Source organism: Morchella importuna, assembly GCF_003444635.1.
Source record: "Morchella importuna strain M04M26 chromosome Unknown Morimp01GS041, whole genome shotgun sequence".
Lineage (NCBI taxonomy): Eukaryota > Fungi > Ascomycota > Pezizomycetes > Pezizales > Morchellaceae > Morchella > Morchella importuna.
Genome location: NW_025763438.1, coordinates 201,524 through 221,584, shown reverse-complemented (window position 1 = coordinate 221,584; position 20,061 = coordinate 201,524). Strand labels below are relative to the sequence as shown.

At 47.3% G+C, this 20,061-nt stretch overlaps 2 protein-coding genes across 2 annotated transcripts; both read left to right on the top strand.

The window, feature by feature from the left end:
- Nucleotides 1–6,026: 6,026 nt before the first annotated feature.
- On the top strand, nt 6,027–8,658 carry LAJ45_10045 (uncharacterized protein; the record flags this gene model as incomplete). The annotated part of the gene is made up of 2 exons (XM_046119576.1): nt 6,027–6,768; nt 6,836–8,658. 2 exons carry the CDS (start codon nt 6,027–6,029, stop codon nt 8,656–8,658), a joined length of 2,565 nt encoding a protein of 854 aa, XP_045967207.1.
- Nucleotides 8,659–13,811: 5,153 nt separating this feature from the next.
- Nucleotides 13,812–15,885, top strand: LAJ45_10044 (uncharacterized protein; the record flags this gene model as incomplete). Its single annotated transcript, XM_046119575.1, has 5 exons — nt 13,812–13,857; nt 13,943–14,321; nt 14,403–14,452; nt 14,503–14,593; nt 14,652–15,885. The coding sequence occupies 5 exons, from the start codon at nt 13,812–13,814 to the stop codon at nt 15,883–15,885; spliced, it is 1,800 nt and encodes a 599-aa protein (XP_045967206.1).
- Nucleotides 15,886–20,061: the final 4,176 nt, after the last annotated feature.

The following is a 20,061-nucleotide window of genomic DNA, read 5'->3' as shown; positions in this document are numbered from 1 at the left end:
CTTTTTTATCCCAGAATTAAGGCAGAACGATTGGGATTGGGATTGGGGGTTGCTGTGCTGAAAGGGAAATTGCGAGGGGTCGTGCGGCGGTAGTGGCGGTGGTGGTGGCACTCGGGGGGGGAGGGTTGTTACCCGGATTGAATTCAAGCTTAGAAGAGAGCTTTAACTCTTGGATGCCCATCGGTTGTCTCGGCAACTCTGTAACTGCCCCCAGGCCAGCAGGTCCCAGCACTCGTTTGTTTCGGCAGCTGATAATCAGACTCCAGTCAGTCAGTCAGTCACCGGTGGCCCTCTCTCGCTGACTAGGCTGAAGTCTTCGTTTGTCTCGTCCGTCTCGCACGCTCAGCTGAATCTACCTGCACCGGGGGGTCGAGGGGGGGAATTCAGGCTGTGAGGATTGAATTGATTGGTCCGAGTAATCCAAATAAAAATAAAAATAAAATCACCACACTGGCAATCACAATAAAAAAACATGACATCTGCATCTTCCATTCCGCGAGATCTTCAGCAGCACTAGCAGACTGTAGTGTAGTGGCAGTGGAATAAAACAAGATTATTGCTATAATTTATCCTGGCCTCATATTACGTGCGTTCGGAAAATAAAATAAAATAATACTTCACTTGTATATATGTGCATATTATGGTAGAGTAGTATTTAATAACACACCGCCACGGAGCCGAGCTCGCGAGAGAGCAGAAAGAGGGAAGTGAGGGAGGGATCCAGAATAACTGTAATCGTCCCGATCTGTGCGACATCCGATGGTCGTTTATGCGAGCTGCAGGAACCGGAAAAATTACAGTAACAAAACAGCCGCCGTCGCCGCAAACCCAGCCCAGACACATGTGCTGCTGCAGCAAATGCACGCTCGTCCGATATTTTATTTCCCATTTCCTTCACTTTCACTTTTCTGGTTTGTTCACTTTTGGAGGGCATCCCTGTCGTTGGTGCGGAATGGTGCCTGGATGGGATGGGATGGATGGATGGATGGATGGTTGAGAGCGCGCGAGGGAGAGGGAGAGAGAGCCAGCCAGCCAGCCAGCCAAACGGGATCAGGGACAGCCTGCCTGCGGCCTAGCCTAGCCTTCCCCAGGATATTTGTATGCAGGTACAGAAAAAAAACCGATCAGATGCCCTCCCTAGCTAGCTAGCCTAGCCTAGCCAGGCCCTGCGCTCTGCAATTCTGTATGGACCGATAGATTTCCCGTCCGTCGTATCGCAACGGCGCAGCAAGCATTTACAACTTGACAGCTAGATGATTGATTTCCGATATTCTTCCAAGATGAACCTTGACCCTGAAGCCTTGAAATTTGAAGATTGAAACGAATAATGAATGACGTGTTCACTAATCTCGAAACCACCGACCGAGTCCCGTCAAGAAGTCAAGCTAGCGGCACCTTGCTTGCTTGCAAGCAATCAAGCAAGCAAGCTTAAGAATAGAAAAGACGCGCGCGACAAGAAAAAAAAAGAAGAGCGGGAAAGCGAACGCGAGAGATGTTTGATTTGACTGCGCAATTTTTGTTCTGGTGGTCCACCTGGCGCGGCCGCACGTCCCCTTTGCTCTAGGTGGCTTCTAGCTTCCTCAGCCTTATGGTGGGCACTGGGTGGTGATCATCACCAGCGATCACTCACATATGCATAAGTATCGTATCCAGAAGTGTGCGCCAGATGTACGAGTAGAGTTATCCGGACATGTTCTCGAAAACTCGGTAGTGTCCTGTCAAACAAACAATCAAAGACACTTTTTCTCCAAGCCTCCCTCACCCTCCCCCCCACCCCTTCTCCGTCCCAAGGAATTCATCTCATTCAGCTGCATCACGCACGCGCAAGCAGGATCCGGGAAGATATTGCCCATCCCAACAGACTGATTGACTTGACTTGACTTGACTGCCAACCCAAACCCAACCCAACGAACGAGACTGAATACCATGACGCATATTTGGCATGCGTTCCCCGGGCCCGGGCCTTTCACCCAGAAGAAGAAGTAGGTGGTAGAGAATTAAAGCAAACACTCCGACTGTACCTACAGTAAAACATCGTGGTGTGTGAATTTTGTTGGTGGTTACTCCATGGCCAAGAGGAATTTTCACTATATTTAACTCTAGCTCTCGGGCTTCCCCCCAAAACGTTATTCGCTCATACCTAATAAAACCCCGACGGAGCCCGACCCGGACGCCGTAAGACCGGAGGGAGCGGCGGAGCCGCACTTGTGATCAAGATTCAAGATGAATCTCAAAAAAGCAGAAGAAGAAACACAATTCTTCATGCAAACGCAGACGGCGCCACGTCAATCATTGCTAGGCCGGACCCAACAAAAATTTCTGCCATTTAGCATGTTCAAAGCAAAAGTATGTTTAAAATGAGCTTCTCAGCCATCTCATAAACAAAAATGTAAAAGTTTGATTCCATTCACCCGTATAGGCAACAGGGCTACAGAGAGGCCAATCAGAAACCGCCCCCCCCCCCCCCCCGCGGTAAGGTACAGATACAGTAGTAAAAGCAAAAAGAACATCACAGGGTTCCCCGGCTAGTAGAGTAGCGTAGCGAATCGAATAATAAAAAGGCCAGGAGGCAAAGGGTGCGCAATCATAACGCCAGACAGCCCGGCGAGTCACATAATCTAGAGGATTGGTACTTGATATCCTTAGATATACCATATGTGCTGTGCCTTTATCAATTGGATACGAGTACCAGTACCTAGGAGGTTAGTAGAAAGTGGAGGAGCTTCTGTGGCTGCCTTGAAAAACTAATTTTCTAATTATGGATGTGATGTGATGTGAATTGAGAAATGCAGATGGGTCGAAATTCGATGTCATGAGTTGTCTCAGACTCAATTTCCTTTTTTCCCTTTCTTTCCACTCTGTGGTTTGCCGTCAGGTTACGGTAAGTATGGCCGGGCCATCTGGTTGAGATGCCCATCACACAGAAACCCGATGCGTCGTGCAGCAGCTTGAGTTAGTTGTTTACTTATCTAGTAAATCAACCAGGGAAAACAAAACTTCTTGAGAAACAAAGCACAAGCACAGGCACAAGACCCATTCCCAAGTAAAGGTCAACCAGAGTTCAGTTCAGTCAAACCGCGAGTGCGCGCGCGCGGGCGGGCGGGCGGGACCCAGTGCAGAGGGTAAGGTCCGTTCGAACGTCAACCGTTGGAGAAGATTCAGTAAAGAAGTGCTTTAGAAGCTCTCCTCTCTTCGACGTCGCTCATGCCAAACCCACCCTCACCCCCAAAGCAGTTCCCGCACCGACAACAACAACAGAGAAAAGGAAGACCAAGCCCGAAGCGGCCAGTTTCACCATGGTAAAAAAAGGGTGCTTGATCCAATCTCGGTCCCTTTGCGGAATAGATCATCGACGTGGGTTGATAGGGTAGGGGGAAGGCCGAAGGGGGAAATTGCAAAATTACAACACACCCGCTCGCTGCTGCTGCTCGCTGCTGCTCTTGGTCCGTGTTGTGTGCATTTCGTTCCCTGGCTGTTTTTGAACGGGGGTGGAGGGAGGACGGTTTGGTTTCGAACAGTTCCCCCATACTTTACTCTAGAGTACTTTCCCGCTTGTCATGATCGAATCTTGGATGCGAGTTGCCGAGAGAGGATAAAAACCAATTCTCTTCTCGGGAGTCGCGGATGGGGGAGCCCTCTCTAGTTACCTGCCTGCTTTTGGGTTATTATTATTATTTGAATTTGTATTATTTTTAGCAGATAGCCGCTGCGAGAAAAATAATTGCCCCTCTGCCACTGCCAGCTAGGTATGCACGATCAAGGATTATTTACTTTGGACCTGCAGTCAGTCGTATGTAAGTGCTGATAACTTGGCTTTATTCAGCATAATTCAGGAACCGAAAAAAATTGACCAATTAGCACTTCCACTTTTCTTGTCCCCTTTGAATTTATTATCATGTTAGGTATCGTGCGTGTGGTACAGAGAAGCGGCAAAGTGACTTTTGGTTAGTTTCTGACCAGTCAGAGTAGAGAGACGGGATAAAAGGGTGTACGGAGCTAGAGAGATGCTGCCATGCCACATTAGTGACGAGAGATATGGGATGAGAGAGACGATGTTGTTGCTGCTGGTGCTGCTGAGGGGGATTTTCATTTTGCCTGTGATGATATTCCGCTTCTCGTACCTGAAAGAGAAGGCGGAGTCGAGAAGAGGCGAGAAACAATTAATCGATCACAACTAACTGAACTGACGGGAGCACCGTATCCGCAGTTGGCGAGATGTGATTGATAAGGGAGGAGGATGATGTATATGGAAACCTACCTACTAAATAAAAATAAAGACAAAATAAATGAAGTGGGTGAATGAATGAAGTGAGTATGAGGAAGAGAGCCGAGTTTAAGCTCTGTATGCGAGGCACTCAGAGTATCCGACCAGGTACCAATTCAGTCAGATGTGACGAGTGGGATTTTATGATGATGTGCGTTAGTTAGGTACAGATGTGGTTGTGCCTGGATGGGGCTGACTGGGGGACCTCCGTCTGGGTTGTTGTTTCTCGCTTGGTGCAGTAGTTCGCGTTCTTTGGCTCCTTCCCTTCCTGTTTGCTGTGGGTGAATCCGCCGCCACTCTTTTCTCCGCTCACTCGCTCCTACACCCCCTTCCCCAACATCTTCAAACACTCTTCTTTTACTCTTTCCCTTCCTTTTTTTTTTGCCCTCCTTCTCTTTCCCCTCCCCTCTCCTCCTCCTTCCCTCTTTTTGACACCCCCTCGACGTTTGCTAGGCCTAACTTCTGTTGGCCGTCCTCTCATTTTTTGTGTTTCTTGTGCTTTCGTTGACCACTTTCCTTTATCCACACTCTCACCCCTCCCCCCCCCCTTCCCCCATTACTACTGCTGCCAACCAAACTTGCCTCCCTGCGCCCCGTTTACTCGAGGTCACCTGGGTTAGAACCGATCGTTGTTGATCACTTTTTTGGTCAACTCGTCGCATAAGTTTCTACGCCGCTTGCTTGGTGTTCTGTTGTGTGTTACGGCTCGAACCAGTAAATACCGTCACTGCTCCCCTTGTCCGCTATTGTTCGGTCGTCCCCTCGTTCGTTCGTTCGTGGACCTGTCAGACAGATCCAACAATCAACCACTCACACACCCACTCAAAGGGAAAGCAACACCACCAACCAGGGCTTAAGCCATCCACCTTGCAACAGCAGTAGCAGCAAGAAGAAGCACTACAGAGGAGTGTTGGATATTCGACGGTCATTTGAAGAGAAGAGAAGAAATACTTACTACTACTACTACTACTACCACAACCACTACTACGTCTTGGGCATTGACCAACACCTACCTGCAACTCAACCACAACGACGAACTACTTACCAGTTCGTTAAAAAATTATCCAAAGAAAAAAGATATCCAGCTCTAGCAGTTTGGATCTTTGTTTCTTGGTGTCCTGTCTTTTTTGAACCTTTCGCTTCTTTCTACGACCAGTCACATTTGATTCAATTCTTTTACCAACAACTACCCGTCATAACATTCTTCACTTGTGAAGAATACGAAAAAAAACGGTTTATTTAAAGCAATAGGAACTCAGATTCCTGTTTTTTTTCTCCAACGATTTTTGCTGTGTTATTTTTTCTTTCATTTAAATTTCCCCACACAAGAGGAACCAAAGTCGGTTAGTCCCCCACCCACCCTCCCATTCATCAATCATTCACTCCCCACTTCTCAATTCCGTTTCTGTTTTGTCTTTCGGAATATTTTATACCTCCATCTACTGCCTACCTCCCTTCCTTGCAGTCGGCTGCCCGCGTGGTGGATGGAGACAGCGGTTGTTCCGGGTGATACTCAGACAGCAGTAATGGCATTGGTCTCTGTCCGGTTATTGACACCAATTCAGTAGTTCCCTTTCTGCACGAGACTCCGACGCACGCGCTGTACGAATCCGCACCTTAATTTCATCACGAACACAATCAAATCTTGTTTCTCAACCAGAAACAAAAACAAAATAAAATAAAAAAACTCCTTCTTCAAGCCTAGTTGTACCTAATCTACGTACCGCGACAAGACATAATCCATCAATAATAATAAATCATTATGGCCACCACCACACAACCTTCGCACACTCGCGACTTGTCAATTACAAGATTGGAATGCGACATTAACCCCAATTTCTCTTTCCCAGTGCCTCACACAAGGTCTCAGTCGCTTCTTCCGACTCTCACGTTCCCTCAGATGGCATCAAATAACTCATTATATCCTCCCCGACGTGGCTCAGTACCGCCTAGCAGCACTGGACTTTTGGTTTCTTTGAACAACCGACCAAAGTCGAGTTCTTCCGGATACACTCTTTCCTCGGTTTCGTCAAAGCAGTCAAACGAGCGACCTACACTTACAGGAGGACTCAGGCCCGGTCACAGGACAATTGCCAGCGGAACAGTTCCAACAATCGTTAACGCGAGCATCAGCCCAGCAGGAGGTTCAAGGGAGGGAGGTCACCAGCGTGCAGGAAGTGAGATGATTGGAGGACCGCCTCTTATGGCTACAAAGAAGGAGGATCTCATTCAGGTCCCAGGCACATTAACTGAGAGGGCTAGGCCATTCGTACCGCTTCCCCCAAGTGGAATTCGCAGAGGTCACGCCCATCGCAGGTCCGGGGCAATCTCGAGCGGCGATGTGTGGAGTCTTTTGAGCCAGAGTGCACCGAGTCTGCCGTTGGCGTGCACTGGTGGAGCTGGAAACCAGAGTGGTGTTGTTGATGCTAGCGCTCAACCGAAAGGTAGCGCAGGCTCCAGCCCCCTTTTGAGTAAGAGTGCTCCTGTGAGCCCTGGCTTTACAGGTATGATTATAATCTTTGTTTGTTTACGTTGAAATGCGTGCGTACGGAAACTGATATACCCCTCTAGTTCCTTCTCCTCTCCCTTCACCAGCTATCCCTGTTGTTGAGTCTATGGGTGAGGCCGGCGACCGAAGAAGCCGCGTCCATTTCATTGATCATGTTGAAATAATCCCAGGGTCACCGACAGCCGAGTCTGTAATCCCCAGTGCTCCTGTCGCCGCTGGTCACTCAGCAAAGGATAGCATCAGCAGCATTGCAACTGTTATCAAAGCGCCAGTTGTAGCTCTCCCACCTATCAATACCACAATGGACGCCCCTGCAGCTGGTCGACGACCACACGGGCGAACAAGAAGCAACTCGCAAACCTTGAACTTGCCAACTGCCGCATTGAGGGCCACTAGCGACCGACCTTCAACTGCAGGGGCTATCTTATCGTCCCCTGTTCTCAAGACTGCCCCGGAAAACTTCCCTGAAACCACTCCTTCGCTTAAACGCCCCGCTGCCGCCTCTCCTTCTATTGACAGTGCTGAAAGCTCACCAACCAAGCCGGCTCAAAAGAAGACCCACAAAAAGGCTCTTAGTGATTACTCACCGCTTGTTGGAAAGGCACCGTTTAGTAAACATGAGAGTATGTCTGCAGATGAGAAAACCACCGACAAGAAAAAGAAGAAGAAGAAGGGCAAGAAGCAGATCAAGAACTGGGCAGGTACAATTCTCGGAAAGGGCAAAGGTCTCCGTCACACCACTAAGCGCCAGTCATTGAGAGCACCTACACCGCCAGTACCTGGGTCAGAAAACCAAGTGCCTGGTGAAAATGAATGGGTTACCGCAGCGTGGAACGAGAACTACGTTCTCATGGCCGTGGATGACTCTGTTCACCCTGCTTCTAGCACTGAGAGCATCGTCATTGCGGAGACTACAGAAGGCCCCGTTATCGATTTAGACGCGGCCCTGAAGCCATTCAAGACACCGGTTGGGCCTGCTGCTGGATTCGCTGCAGCAAGGACAAGAAGGATGCATTCTGCGGTTGGGTTGAAGACGAATGGATACTTCCACCGACGAAGCGAGAGTATGCCAGAGATGACTCTCTTTTCTTTGGAGGAGGGTGATGATGATGGCCACATGGATGACGTGTCTGAGGAGGACGAGAGTGAGGAAAGCGAGAGTGAGGACGAGGAAGGCAAGGGTGAGGGACTTGGCATTGGAATCAAGGTTGTTGACGAGGCCGATGGCGCGAACTGGCAAGAGGGGATTGAGATGGAGTGGGGTTCTGAGGATGCTGGTGACGAGAGGAGCATGAGGAGAAACAGTGAGCCGGAGAGTGAGGATTCATGGAACGCACACCGAGCGTCGTTGTCGGTATCCGTGGCCACTGTCAAGGCTGTCCGCAGCATCTCTTCCATGAACTCATCAACAACAGATTCCAACGTGGAGTCAGTATCAGTCTCACCACGCAAAGGTGCTCCAGCCGATATCATTACTTCGTCGTCTGTCTCCACCATCACTGGATCGAGCCCATTTCTTTGCCCTCATCCCTCAACGAACCCCCCTGACTCTCCCCTTACATTTGTCACTGCAACATCGAACCCCAACACACCAGTCTTGTCAGATTTCGCCACAGACTACGCCGACTCTGCAACAAGCTTTGACATCTACTCGGACTTCCTTGGTGAACCTGGCCCAGAGATGAGGATGAGCGTGGATGACGTTCCTAGCCTCACTAGCTCATCAAGCACAATGACCATGAGTGGCATCTACCACAACATGCCCGCAACACCGGTTCTAGGAAGTGTAGGAAGCCTACCCATACCACCAGTCAAGGAAGGAAAGGAAAAGAAGGAAGGGAAATCAAAAAGGTGGAGCAAAGTGTTCACCTTTTGGAAAAAATAATTTCCCATTTCTTCATTGCGTGTTGATTCATCCCCGACAATATTATTATTGGGGATTTGTACATTTATCGCCAGTTATTTTCTTTCTTGCAGATTTATCGTGTTTCTGTTTCATAAATCCTTTGGAAGCCAGATCTGTGGTTATATTTTAGCTGGTTCTTTTTCTCTTTTTTACTTATCTTTGGGATTGCTTTGGGCTTGCTTTTTTGTTGCTATATTATCTTTTTTTATTCCTACTTTTCTTGCTCCTATTCACTTGGAGTCGATGGATGACCAACTTTTCCCCCGCGCGAACCGTATTTGATACATACAAACATCATAACATAACGTACCTACCTCTCTCTACCTACCAACTTAGCGGGCCCTACCTTGTGCACTCGGAAATCAACCGTCCCTTGGAAGATTTACACAACCCACCCGGGTACCCAAACCACTCATCCATCCAGAAAAGAAAACAAAATAGTGGGGAGAGGCGTTAGCCAATGTCGAAAAAGTGGAGAAATGCACTAGTGGAGGTGGGGATAGATGTCAACTATTTTTGTGCTGTTTTTGCTTGCTTTGCTTGATTTGGTTCCATTTCTTTTATTTTCTTTTTGTCTTTTGCTTTTCGGGTGCGATATCCACCTTGTTGGGAATGGACACGGGATGGGATTGGGATTGGGATGGGTAGGCGGGGGGGTCTGTGGGTTGTTCTGGTCGGTCGGGACGGGTTAGGTTCTCTTTACTTTCGTTGTCGGGTTTTTTTCTCTGGGCTATTTTCTTGCTTTTTTCCTTTCTTTTTGGGCCACGGCTAGTACAGTACGGTTATGGCGGGCTTCCTTAGGAAACTCCTACTGAAATCGACTCCCGTTCATACATCATGCTCTGCATTACATACTGCTTACTCACACTCATTCACACTCACTCGCTATCACACTCATTTCTTTCTTTTTCAAGCTACATTCATACTTTACTGCATTAAACCACCACGCTCCTTTTCAGCATTATTTCATTTCACTTGCATACTGCGATATACATCATTACCCAAAAAAAGTCTTGTATTTGATCTTGTATCCGATCTTGTACCTCTATCATTTAACCATATATCATTATTCACTCATTACTGTATTCGATCTGCCGCATGTGCCAGCCTGGTAGGAAGTGTTCCTATATCGGCGCAATAGTTCATATATTACCTTGTATTATTATTTTTTCTTGTTTCCTTTGGGGTACGTACGGGGGAATCTCATAAAAAAAGGGTGTCTTTAGGACAGGCATAGGGTTCTAATTGTTTGGTTTTTTTTCCTTTTCTCTATATAGGTCTCTGGGAATCGGTGGGATTTGGGGGTGGGCTCGGGGGAATCATGCATCGGGAATTAACGGGGTATTTCTTTTCTTTTTCTCTTTTTCTTTTCCTTCTTCATATCTCACGGCTGGCTGTATATATATATATGGGATTGGGTTTTATACCTTTTCACTTCTTTTTCTCCGCTCTTAATACCTTTGATTGCTCGCTTTCTAGTCACTCTCTACTCTACAGTTTATTTTTTTTCACGAGTTTCTTTTGTCTTGTTTATATAACTGTTATTATTTCTACCCTCTAAGATTGTTAATTAACGGCTTTAAAATAATCATATTCACTTCCACACCCTACCGGCCATGTACCCTGCGCGACTATTATTGTTACAGTGACACGAGTGATTTCCAGTGACCTCTATGCGATGCGATATAAGTACAGCACAGCACAACACAGCACTACATCTGCAGGCACAAGCAGCAAGTAGCAAGTAGACCCGCCGCGGCACCGTCTCAGACAGGAAACGCTAATACATACTGCTGTGCCCAACGATCGACTATGATACTCTGCTCCAGTCCTGGAAGCAAGCAAGCACCCGACCTGACAGAACACGAATGCAGCAAAAAAAGTATATCGCGATATCGAGACGGGAGCAAGCATCGATTCCCGACGTTACGCTAAATGATAACTGGTATGATAGGTCCTGGAAATCAGCTATCACACACACTCTCTCCCACACACACACACACGGGGGCACATAAACTAGTAGTTCATCTTGGTGCGCCGTGGGACACAGATATGCGGCCTTCTCCACGATTTGGCAGCTTCGGGTTCCGTTATCGGTGCCGTGTTATCTCAGCGTATATATCCCACACATCCACCAATTCTGTGTCTGTGTGAAACCACCACAGCCCGTGGGGAAATTTTTCAACAATCCAAATTCTGGCTGTTCTTTCCCCGTCCGGGGTAGGAGGGAGGGGTCTACCTGGGCTGGATCTCGAGATTGGGTATTTGAGGGGGAGGCTGTGTCCTTTTTGTTTCTTGGGTTTTGTTTCATCTTGTATATCACGTGAAGGATTCTTTGGGGGGTAGGTACGCGGAAGTATACGTATGCGTTTTGTTTTGTGGGGATGTTGCAATTTGAGGTGGAGAGTGGAGAAGTGTGTGGGTACTGATTGGGTTTGGTGGCCTTGGTTGACCATGTCAATGATCTTGTAACGGTGTACCCTACTGGGTCATGGGGTGATGATTATTAAGGTGTAACTACGCATATCATCACTAAAACGCTGTATGTATTACTGTAGTATTAGAGTATAATTAATATCCAGAGGACTAGTAAATTAAAGCCAAAAGCCAAAAGTAAAGGCTATGGTGCTTGACTTTAACTGTGTATGTATAGGACAGAAAGAATCAAAACCCAAACACAATCTTTCGCCAAACCGATGGCCATACTCCAAATTAGGCTCGCAATCATAGGATCTCAACAGGCATGTAAATTGCACAAATTAGTGCTCCGAAAATACATTTTTTTTTGACAACGGCTTTTTGCTTGCCCTGACCCAGTCAGCACAGCCCAGTTTACACGTGTATTATATTCAGGTACGAACCAGTAACTATGTTTTGTTGGTACACTCTACAATTGGCTCTTTGCCAATTTTTCCATCCTGGCGTTGAAGTCCGTGCTCCTGCAATATATCCCGACACGTGGAACGGGCACTATTTACACAACCCTGATCCTAGGATGTCACGAACTATGGAGGTCAAAGATATATGGACATTTAAATGGACGAGCGTCGTGAGTTGGTTATGATTTGTAGGGTCACTCTTGACCTTACGCTGGTTGGTGTTGCGTAGAGCAGCGAGGATCGGAAATGACCAACCAGTCAGAAACGGCGACGAGTGATAATCCATGAATAAAATTCCCTCACAAGCAACAACCAAATATAATCTCTTGAGTAAACACGTGATACCCAATCATATAACAGATCTTTGTTTATTATCAGTTACGGATCTGGAGGCTGATCCCCACCCTCCCTATTTATCGGTTGGTGTTTGAGACAGGTACCTGAATTGTATGCTATTTATGGAGCTTTCTACATACTTAGCTAGCTACCCTTGTTGTTTTGAATTTCCCCATATCCGGCCGGTACATACTCCCGTACCTACCTCACTTCGAGACATGTTACGGTTCCCACCTCTTAAACTCGTAAAGTTAGTGGTACATACGCATCAGAGCGACTGGGCTGTGTTTCTCGGGATTGTGGATCCTTGTTTTGGGATCTAAACACTGTACCGTACATACAGCTTCCCCCCTGATCGACCTTGGCCCATCTCTACTCTACGTCGAAGTGTCTATAGCTATATCGATGCGTGATATATGTCTACCTACCTGCCGCCGGAAAGAAAACAAAGGTTACACCAATAGGCCAATGATGTTATTGTAAACATTGAATTCATCTCATCTGCCCCTCCCTCGCCCCTCGTCCCTCACCCGTGCCGATAAGCAAACAGTTCCAAGACCAATCTGCACCTTTCAGCGCTGGATGCACCTCGGCAGTTTTGTTCTTTGTTATTATTATGATTTATTTCACCAGTGGCAGTGGCTGGCGGCACAAAAACGGTTTTGCTTTCCAGTGGGCTTGTTTGATGTGGTGCAGCAGATTGCAATTGCAATTTCATCATGCAAACAAACAAGATATACTCCCGACCGGAAACGCCTTTTTTGTGGTACCGTGTGACGGATGATATCTTGCAGGTTGTGTTCGAATTCTGGATGGGTACTTAAGTCTACGTGAGGACCCGAAGCTGCAGGTAGCTATGGGGGGCGGGGGATATGTAGCTGTAGCCATTATGGCTCTGGACCTGAGGGATGGAGGAGATCTAGAGAGCTAGGCCATCTCTTTGTGATGACACTGTTTACTATTTACATTTCTCATCGGAGGCAGAAACGGGCAACACGAGATGGGACGGGAAGAGGAGCGATTGGGAGGTATCAAGTAGAGTAGGTAGAGCACTTAGAGGAAATGGTTAGTGGGGTACCGTTCCCTGGGTTACGATGTGCGGGTGATATGGAGAACAAGAGGTTGATAGGTGAAAATGATAGCGACATGAGCTCATTTACAAACGCAGGGTCTGCGGGCAGCTGTAGTACCATGACGAATGGGAACCAATACCAGCAATACCAGCTAGTCCACAGGGGGGAGAACAGCACACGATGAGAAGAGTCCCCTGAAGACAAAAAGCGGGTGTGGCTGGGCAATGTTTTTGTGTGTTGTTGTTTTGATATGGGATCTCCACTTCTGATTCATCAGTTAGGGTCTCAGCTTTGCTCAGGTGGGAGCTTTATCAGCCAGAAAAGGGGGCCGGCGTTGCTGCAGCAACACCTTGTTGTGACTGCCGAGCACTTGGCGCCAGCAGAGATTGCCAGAACGGGATGCCAAGCTTTCAGTTCAAAACAAACAGAACTGTGAGCCAGCGACGCTAAAATGAGAAATGCTGCCCTCCGTCTTCAAGGTCCACCTCTCTTTCCTCAACATCTACTTCGACAGCGTCCCATCGATACAATTAACTAACAGTTTGGCAGCAGCAGCAGCAGAGCGTTTCTCTTCCCCTCCCCTCCCCTCCCTCCTCTCTTCTATCCAAGCGTCCTTTTTTTTCTTTTCGCTTGTCTTTGCTCTGCCTGGCTGTTGTGTATCCTCTCTCGATCACTGTAAGGGCCCGGTTTAGAACAGCTGCTGCCTCGGAAGATTAAATTTCTTCTTATCATTAACCCCCCCGCCAAATTATCACCAATAACCCCCGGCATCGCTCATCGGAGCTACTTGTAATAGAGTCTACAATAAGTCTACAATAGCAAATTTACAAGACTGAACACTATCATGTCTCCTCCTGCCGTTTACGGGAATGTCATAGAGTACATCGCTGGTAAATTTGACCCCCTCTGTCGCACTGTCCGTGCGAGAACCCCTCTGAAAATCTTTTTTTTGTTTTACTAAAATGGTCTAAAAAGATCGTCTGTATCTTGCTTCTTATACTGCGCCGCCATCTTCGTCTACACCTTTCCCGCCTCCCGCCATCCCGGATCCTCACAAGACAACATCTCAGCACGTTCCCTCTCACATTTCCAGGACTGCACACAAGCGTAACAAGAGCGCCGTTGTGAACTCGAGCGGCCTTAAGCCCGTCTACTTTACTGTTGACGATGCTCTTCTGTACAACGCATTCCACCACGACTTTGGCCCACTCCACATCGGACACCTTTACAGATTTGCTGTGACTCTGCACGATATTCTGGGGGACCCAAAGAACGAGGACGGGTTGTTGTTTTCTGGAGCAGGCCGGATGGAAGAGCTAGAGGGAATGCAGGATGCTTGTTGGCGTGCTATATGGTGAGTTTTGTTTGTTGACATTCATCCGAATCTCAGGTCTTAGCCAGCGAGAAATGAGGCTGATCCGAATTTTCTCGTCAGGTTTTGGTGCAATCATGGCCTCCTCACTTGGCTTTGTCACCGTTGGCGCAGTGCGACCCACCGCTCATGCCATTCCGTGATGCTGGATACTCGCAGGCAGATTTTGTCTTGAATGTTCAGGATGTCGTCTATGGTGTGTGGAAGGCTAAGGAAAAGGGTATTGTGAACTTGAGGGAATTTGGATTGGATGAGTATGTTTGATCCTTGATGAATCGCACATGGGCGCACATTTTTGACTTACTGGGCTAGATACGAAAAATTTGAGCGGGTGGACATGGGAGATTTCAACTGGGTTTCGCCCAACTTTCTCGCTTTTGCGTCCCCACAGTATGCGCTGCCACCACCACACAAGGAGCAACCATTCATTCCAACAAACCATGATGAGATTTTGGCTTCCGGACTTCCGACCCCGTTTAGAAATGTCCTTGAGCACTTTCACACCCGCGATATTGGTCTTGTCGTGCGATTGAATTCGCATCTTTACCCCGCGGAATACTTTACTGCTCTCGGCATAACTCACATTGACATGATCTTTGACGATGGAACTTGCCCGCCTTTGAACTTGGTGCGAAAATTCATCAACATGGCTCACAATATGATCACTGTTCACGGCAAGCACATCGCCGTTCACTGTAAAGCCGGTCTTGGAAGAACTGGTTGTCTTATCGGCGCTTATCTCATCTACCGATATGGATTCACTGCAAATGAGGTCATTGCTTACATGCGTTTCATGCGGCCCGGAATGGTCGTTGGGCCCCAGCAGCATTGGCTTCATCTCAACCAGGGTGATTTCCGACAGTGGTGGTTTGAGGACACCATCATGCAGGCCGCCCTTGAGAAGCAGGCGATGCAGTTAGCGCCCTTGAGGACACCAACGAAGGGAAAGAGGGTTTTGTCTGGAACCACACCAACCAAGCGCAGCGTACTTGGTGAGATGGCTGCCAATGAGACCGCCTCTCAACAAATTCTCCCTGCACCAACACCAGGTCAGCCAAGAAAAGGAAGTTCTCGTTATGCCACAACTACAGGATCTCGAAGAGAACGACCGTCCAGCCATACTCCTCAGCAGCCAGACTCAATCGAGATTCACCAGGATGGTGATGAAAATGACTCTGTTAATGCTTCACCCATCCGCCGAAAGAAGTCATCTACGATAAAAATGGTTGAAGCAGAACCGGAGCCAACAGCTGCCGATGGGACCCATATGAGCGAGGAGGAGTACTTGCTCCGTCAATACCGGAGAACCACGTCCAAGAGCCCAGGTGGAAAGAGGAGTGTTTCATATACCACAACCACAACCACTACCGTTTCCCATACTGTCACTCCACCAAGCATCTCCGCGGCAGAGAAGGCAGCGCAGCGAAATGGCAATGGCATTGGCAATAAGGTTCGGAGCTCTCCAAGACGAGGAGCAGTCACAGCAGCAGGTGTAAGGAAGGCTAGTGGGCGCGTTGTCAGTGGTGGACCACCAAAAGGAACCTAGAGTCCCTTCGATAATTGTATGAGTGTGGCACCGGAAAAATTTGGGTTTTTGCTCAGTATTTTGTTTTGATTATGATGACCTTTGGTGTTCATGAGTTTTTTCTTTCTTTTTCTTTCTTGTGAGTTGAAAACGCTGGCCGCATACGCGGTTCTTCTATTCTTGTATTTGTTAATTTTCCCACCCCTTTTTTACTTTGCACCCTTTTTTTCTTCTCTCTTTTAGTTCTCTCTCTTGCTTTTATTATTATGATGACATCTATGATTGACCGCTTGTTTATGAGTCTCTGTCTTTGTTTATGTATTTGGTCTTTTTGTTCCTTCCCTTTCTTCCTTCTCTTTATTCTTCTTCTACAGAACAGGTATTTTACTATTGGCTTTTTTACGACATGAGGAGGAAGAAGTTAGTTGGGTGTAGGGGAGGGGGGAAGAAGGCGGAAGAGAAGGAGACCCCGCGTCTCGTTAACCTTGACTCGGAATCTTTGGGCAAGAGGATCGGATGTGGGGTTATTATTTGAATTTTTTTTTCCCCGTTGTGTCTGTGTGTCTTGTGTTGCGCTGTAATTTGGGATCATTATTATCTTAACGTGTGAATGTGAATGAATTTTTGGAGTCGGGGCGAGTGGGGGTAGTGGGGGAGTGTGGGGGGAGTTGAATTTCTCTCTCACTCTCTAGCTACCTTTTTTTTTTTTTTGCTTTCCGTGGTTTATATATACATACATTTTCTCTCTCTCTTTCTTACTTTCTCTCTCTGTTGTTTTCTACCTCTATATACCCCACTGAGCACAGCGATGGACGTTCTCCTTTGTTGGGTGGTTTAGTAGAAAGGAAAAAAAAGGACAAGAAAAGGGACTGAAATTTAAAAAGGAAAGTTTTTTTTTTTTTCAACCCCACTTTTTTTTCGGGCTTCGCGTTGGCGGTGGTGGCCGTGGGGACGATATACGGAGCCAGAATTAGGACAGCTCATCTAGTTTGGTTTTTGGTTCTGTTCTGAATTCTTGTCTTATCCAGCGCAGCCTTATCCTCTATCTTTATCTCTATTTTATTTTTGGTAGGTGTGCGATGAGATGAGATGCCAGGGGGGGATAAGGGCTCAGATCGGTGCCTGATCGAACGGTGCGGGGGGGCACGTGCTGGGGTTGGGTTGGGAGGCGCGAACGAACGAACGAACGAACGAACGGGTGGGGTTGGCTGGGTTGGGTCATGGCATGTCACTCGGTGGTAGGGCGTGGGGGCTGGATTGGGATGGGTGGGAGTGGGGGCTGGATGGGTATGGGTGAGTAATCGAGTTGGCCGTTTGGAGTGGTGGGCGGTTCTGGAGAGCAATGTGGCGAGAGATTGTTGGATCTACATTTGCATCTGCGAATGGAGGGCGTGGAGCTGCGATTGGTGGTTCTGGTGGGTGTTGGTATAATTGGGTGCTGTGTTGATGGGGTATGAGGTTTTGATGATCTCGTGTTTTATATGTATTTTTGGTGCTCCGTTTTAGTTGATTAGTATATGTACGTACAAGCAAACGCGAATATGTCCGTAGATTTAGATCTAGTGAGTGGCTGGTGCCGGACTGGAATGGGTGTTAGTTTCTCTGGTGTTTAATCTCTAATCTTGGGCGGCGTCATTTCCCTCCGTTTTCTCACCAGCTTCCTGCTGGGATATTGAGTGGACGGTGCTCATGTCATCCATTCTGTCTGTATCTGGTTATATTTCTTGCTTGAGTTTTTTTTGTGGTTTAGGAGCGGATGGAGGGGGTGGTCCGATGTACTTAGGACTCAATGATGTCCCCAGCCAGCGCTCCGTTTAGTTGACTGTGACTAGCTAGTATGAGCCGAATAGGCACCAATACCATAGTCAGTGCAGGCGTAACCTAACGGCAGCCCCTAGGTACTATAGCGCCCGACCCAATCTCTAATCCCGATTACACCATTCTCCAGCCCCAAGCTTGGTTGTCCAGAACTGATATAATATCAAGCCAGGGAGTATTAACGATATTAATGCTCAATATTGACCATATTTTTCCAGCGCCTTATCCTTTAGGATATGGCAAGAACCACAAACACTCCCTAAAACCGGCTCAACTTAAGGCCGACTAATGGAGCACGAAGACCCCCTAGGCCTAAGGTATGCCGTCTAAATAGGCAGCCCATCCACGAACATTCGGACCGTATATATTCTTACTCCGCGAATTTTGCGTGGACTGGGCCCGGCCTCACTGGCTCTGGTTGAGATGACATGAATGCGCTGCAACCCATCACTAAGGTAGCTAGTGGAGCTTTCTGAGGGCGGATGGATGGGGGGTAAATGTAGGTAGGTTAGTGTAGCATATAGAGATAGATGAAGTATAGAGGGGTGGTGTGGTAGATGGCTGGAGGAGGTGGTGGGTAAGTGGTTAGATAGATGAAAGATGAAAGAACACGATCAACTCCCAACACTGACATTCCCCTTGTGTCAAAGAACACAACACGAATCTACAGCTCTGCGCCAGGTCGATGGTTCAAGTCCTAATCTCGCCCTGGTTACAACTACTATTCGAAAATACGCTGTTGGATTCGGCGTTGTTGGGCACATTAGGTGTCACGGATTAGGCAGCGTTCACGTGACGACACAGACAATGCTTTTGTAAGGTGTCCACAGCAGGACTACCTCATAGTTAGATTTGTAACTTACTCTTCTTCTCTCATCCATCATCATTCATTTTGTCGTCGTCGATAGCGCAAATGAAATTCTCCCTCTGTCTATAGAACTAAGAAATTATTTATTTCATCGTTCGGATCGTCGTGAATCTAAACACAAAAGAGAGTGAACACAATAGCCGGCCAACAGCGTCTCTTATTTCCTGTTAGATGTGCATACAGCTACGTGCATGCATGTTTATGGAGGTTGAGTTTGTGGACTTTGCTGGTGGTAGACGTTTTATATCTATGGTAGACGTCTCTGATCAATTGAGATAAAGTGGCTATATTTGCCATATTGTGGGTATGTGGTCGGGCATTATGTACTTACATGTACGCACATACGCTCTATATAAAATATGGGTGATACTTCGTGATTGGCACCCTTCCCAGGATTAACCTAGTTTAGTTTATTTTATCCCATTTAGGGTTAGTCCGTCCTAGTCTGCACTCTCCCACGGTACCACTGGGGGAAATGGAAAAATACAAAATTACACGTAGGTTACAATACCCCATTTTTACATGCTAGGACACTGCACTCACAGTACCTAGCTCAGATCGGCTGCAGGTACCGCATCAACTGCTGGCACCGCGGAAATAAAACCTAACCCTCTGCAAAGATCTTTGGGAAATCGAATTTTTAAACGAGAGCCTGATGCCAAATTTCGGCAAAAGTAGAATACAATATGCAGTTACAATACGAAAAAAACGGGGTTAAATCAGTACTGTATGACTACGGGATCCAGTGAATAACACGGAATTAAACCAGCGTTGCAAAAAAAAAAAAAAAAAAATACCGTACCAATGTCGCATTCTTACTGCATTACTAGCGCATTAACGGGAATGGCGTAGCGGATCCATACCCTTTTTTGGTATTGTAGTTAGGGTCTTTCGACTCATTATTGAAATTCTTGGTTTTGGTCGCGAGCCTGGGAGCGATATCCTACGTACTTGTCAGAGAGCGGTCCGTATTACATATATGAGCCAAACCCTTATTAATTCCAAACCCTTACTTATCCCGAAGAACCGACAACCGAACCGACAAACCCCCAAACCTCTCCAAAACTCAGTCAGAGAGAGCCCAGAGAAAGCTCAGAATTAATTTCCGGCCAATTTTTCCCCATCAATTTGAGCCTACAGAGTGCGGTAGCGAACTGGCGAGTGTTAACTGGTTGGCCACTCGCCCATGTGTGTTGTGGGTGGGAAATGGTATTGGAACGCAATGGTTGATTGCAGATAACGAATAAATACCCTTCCATTAGAGTGAAGTCACCTACTGATAAGAAGGCTGGAACGCGCCCTCTGCTCAATTTCCTCACCATCTTAGTATCTCCCTGTGTTCTGAACTGCTGAAAATCCGCGTGAGATCCTGTGACTGCCAAGCCCTTGGCACCCTAGTTGCCACTTCTGATCCAAGCTGTCATCATTCCCAATCCTCTCAACATCATCATCACACGCGAAAAAAAGAAAACCATCCCTCCCCCTAAAACACATAAACCACCACCAAAAAG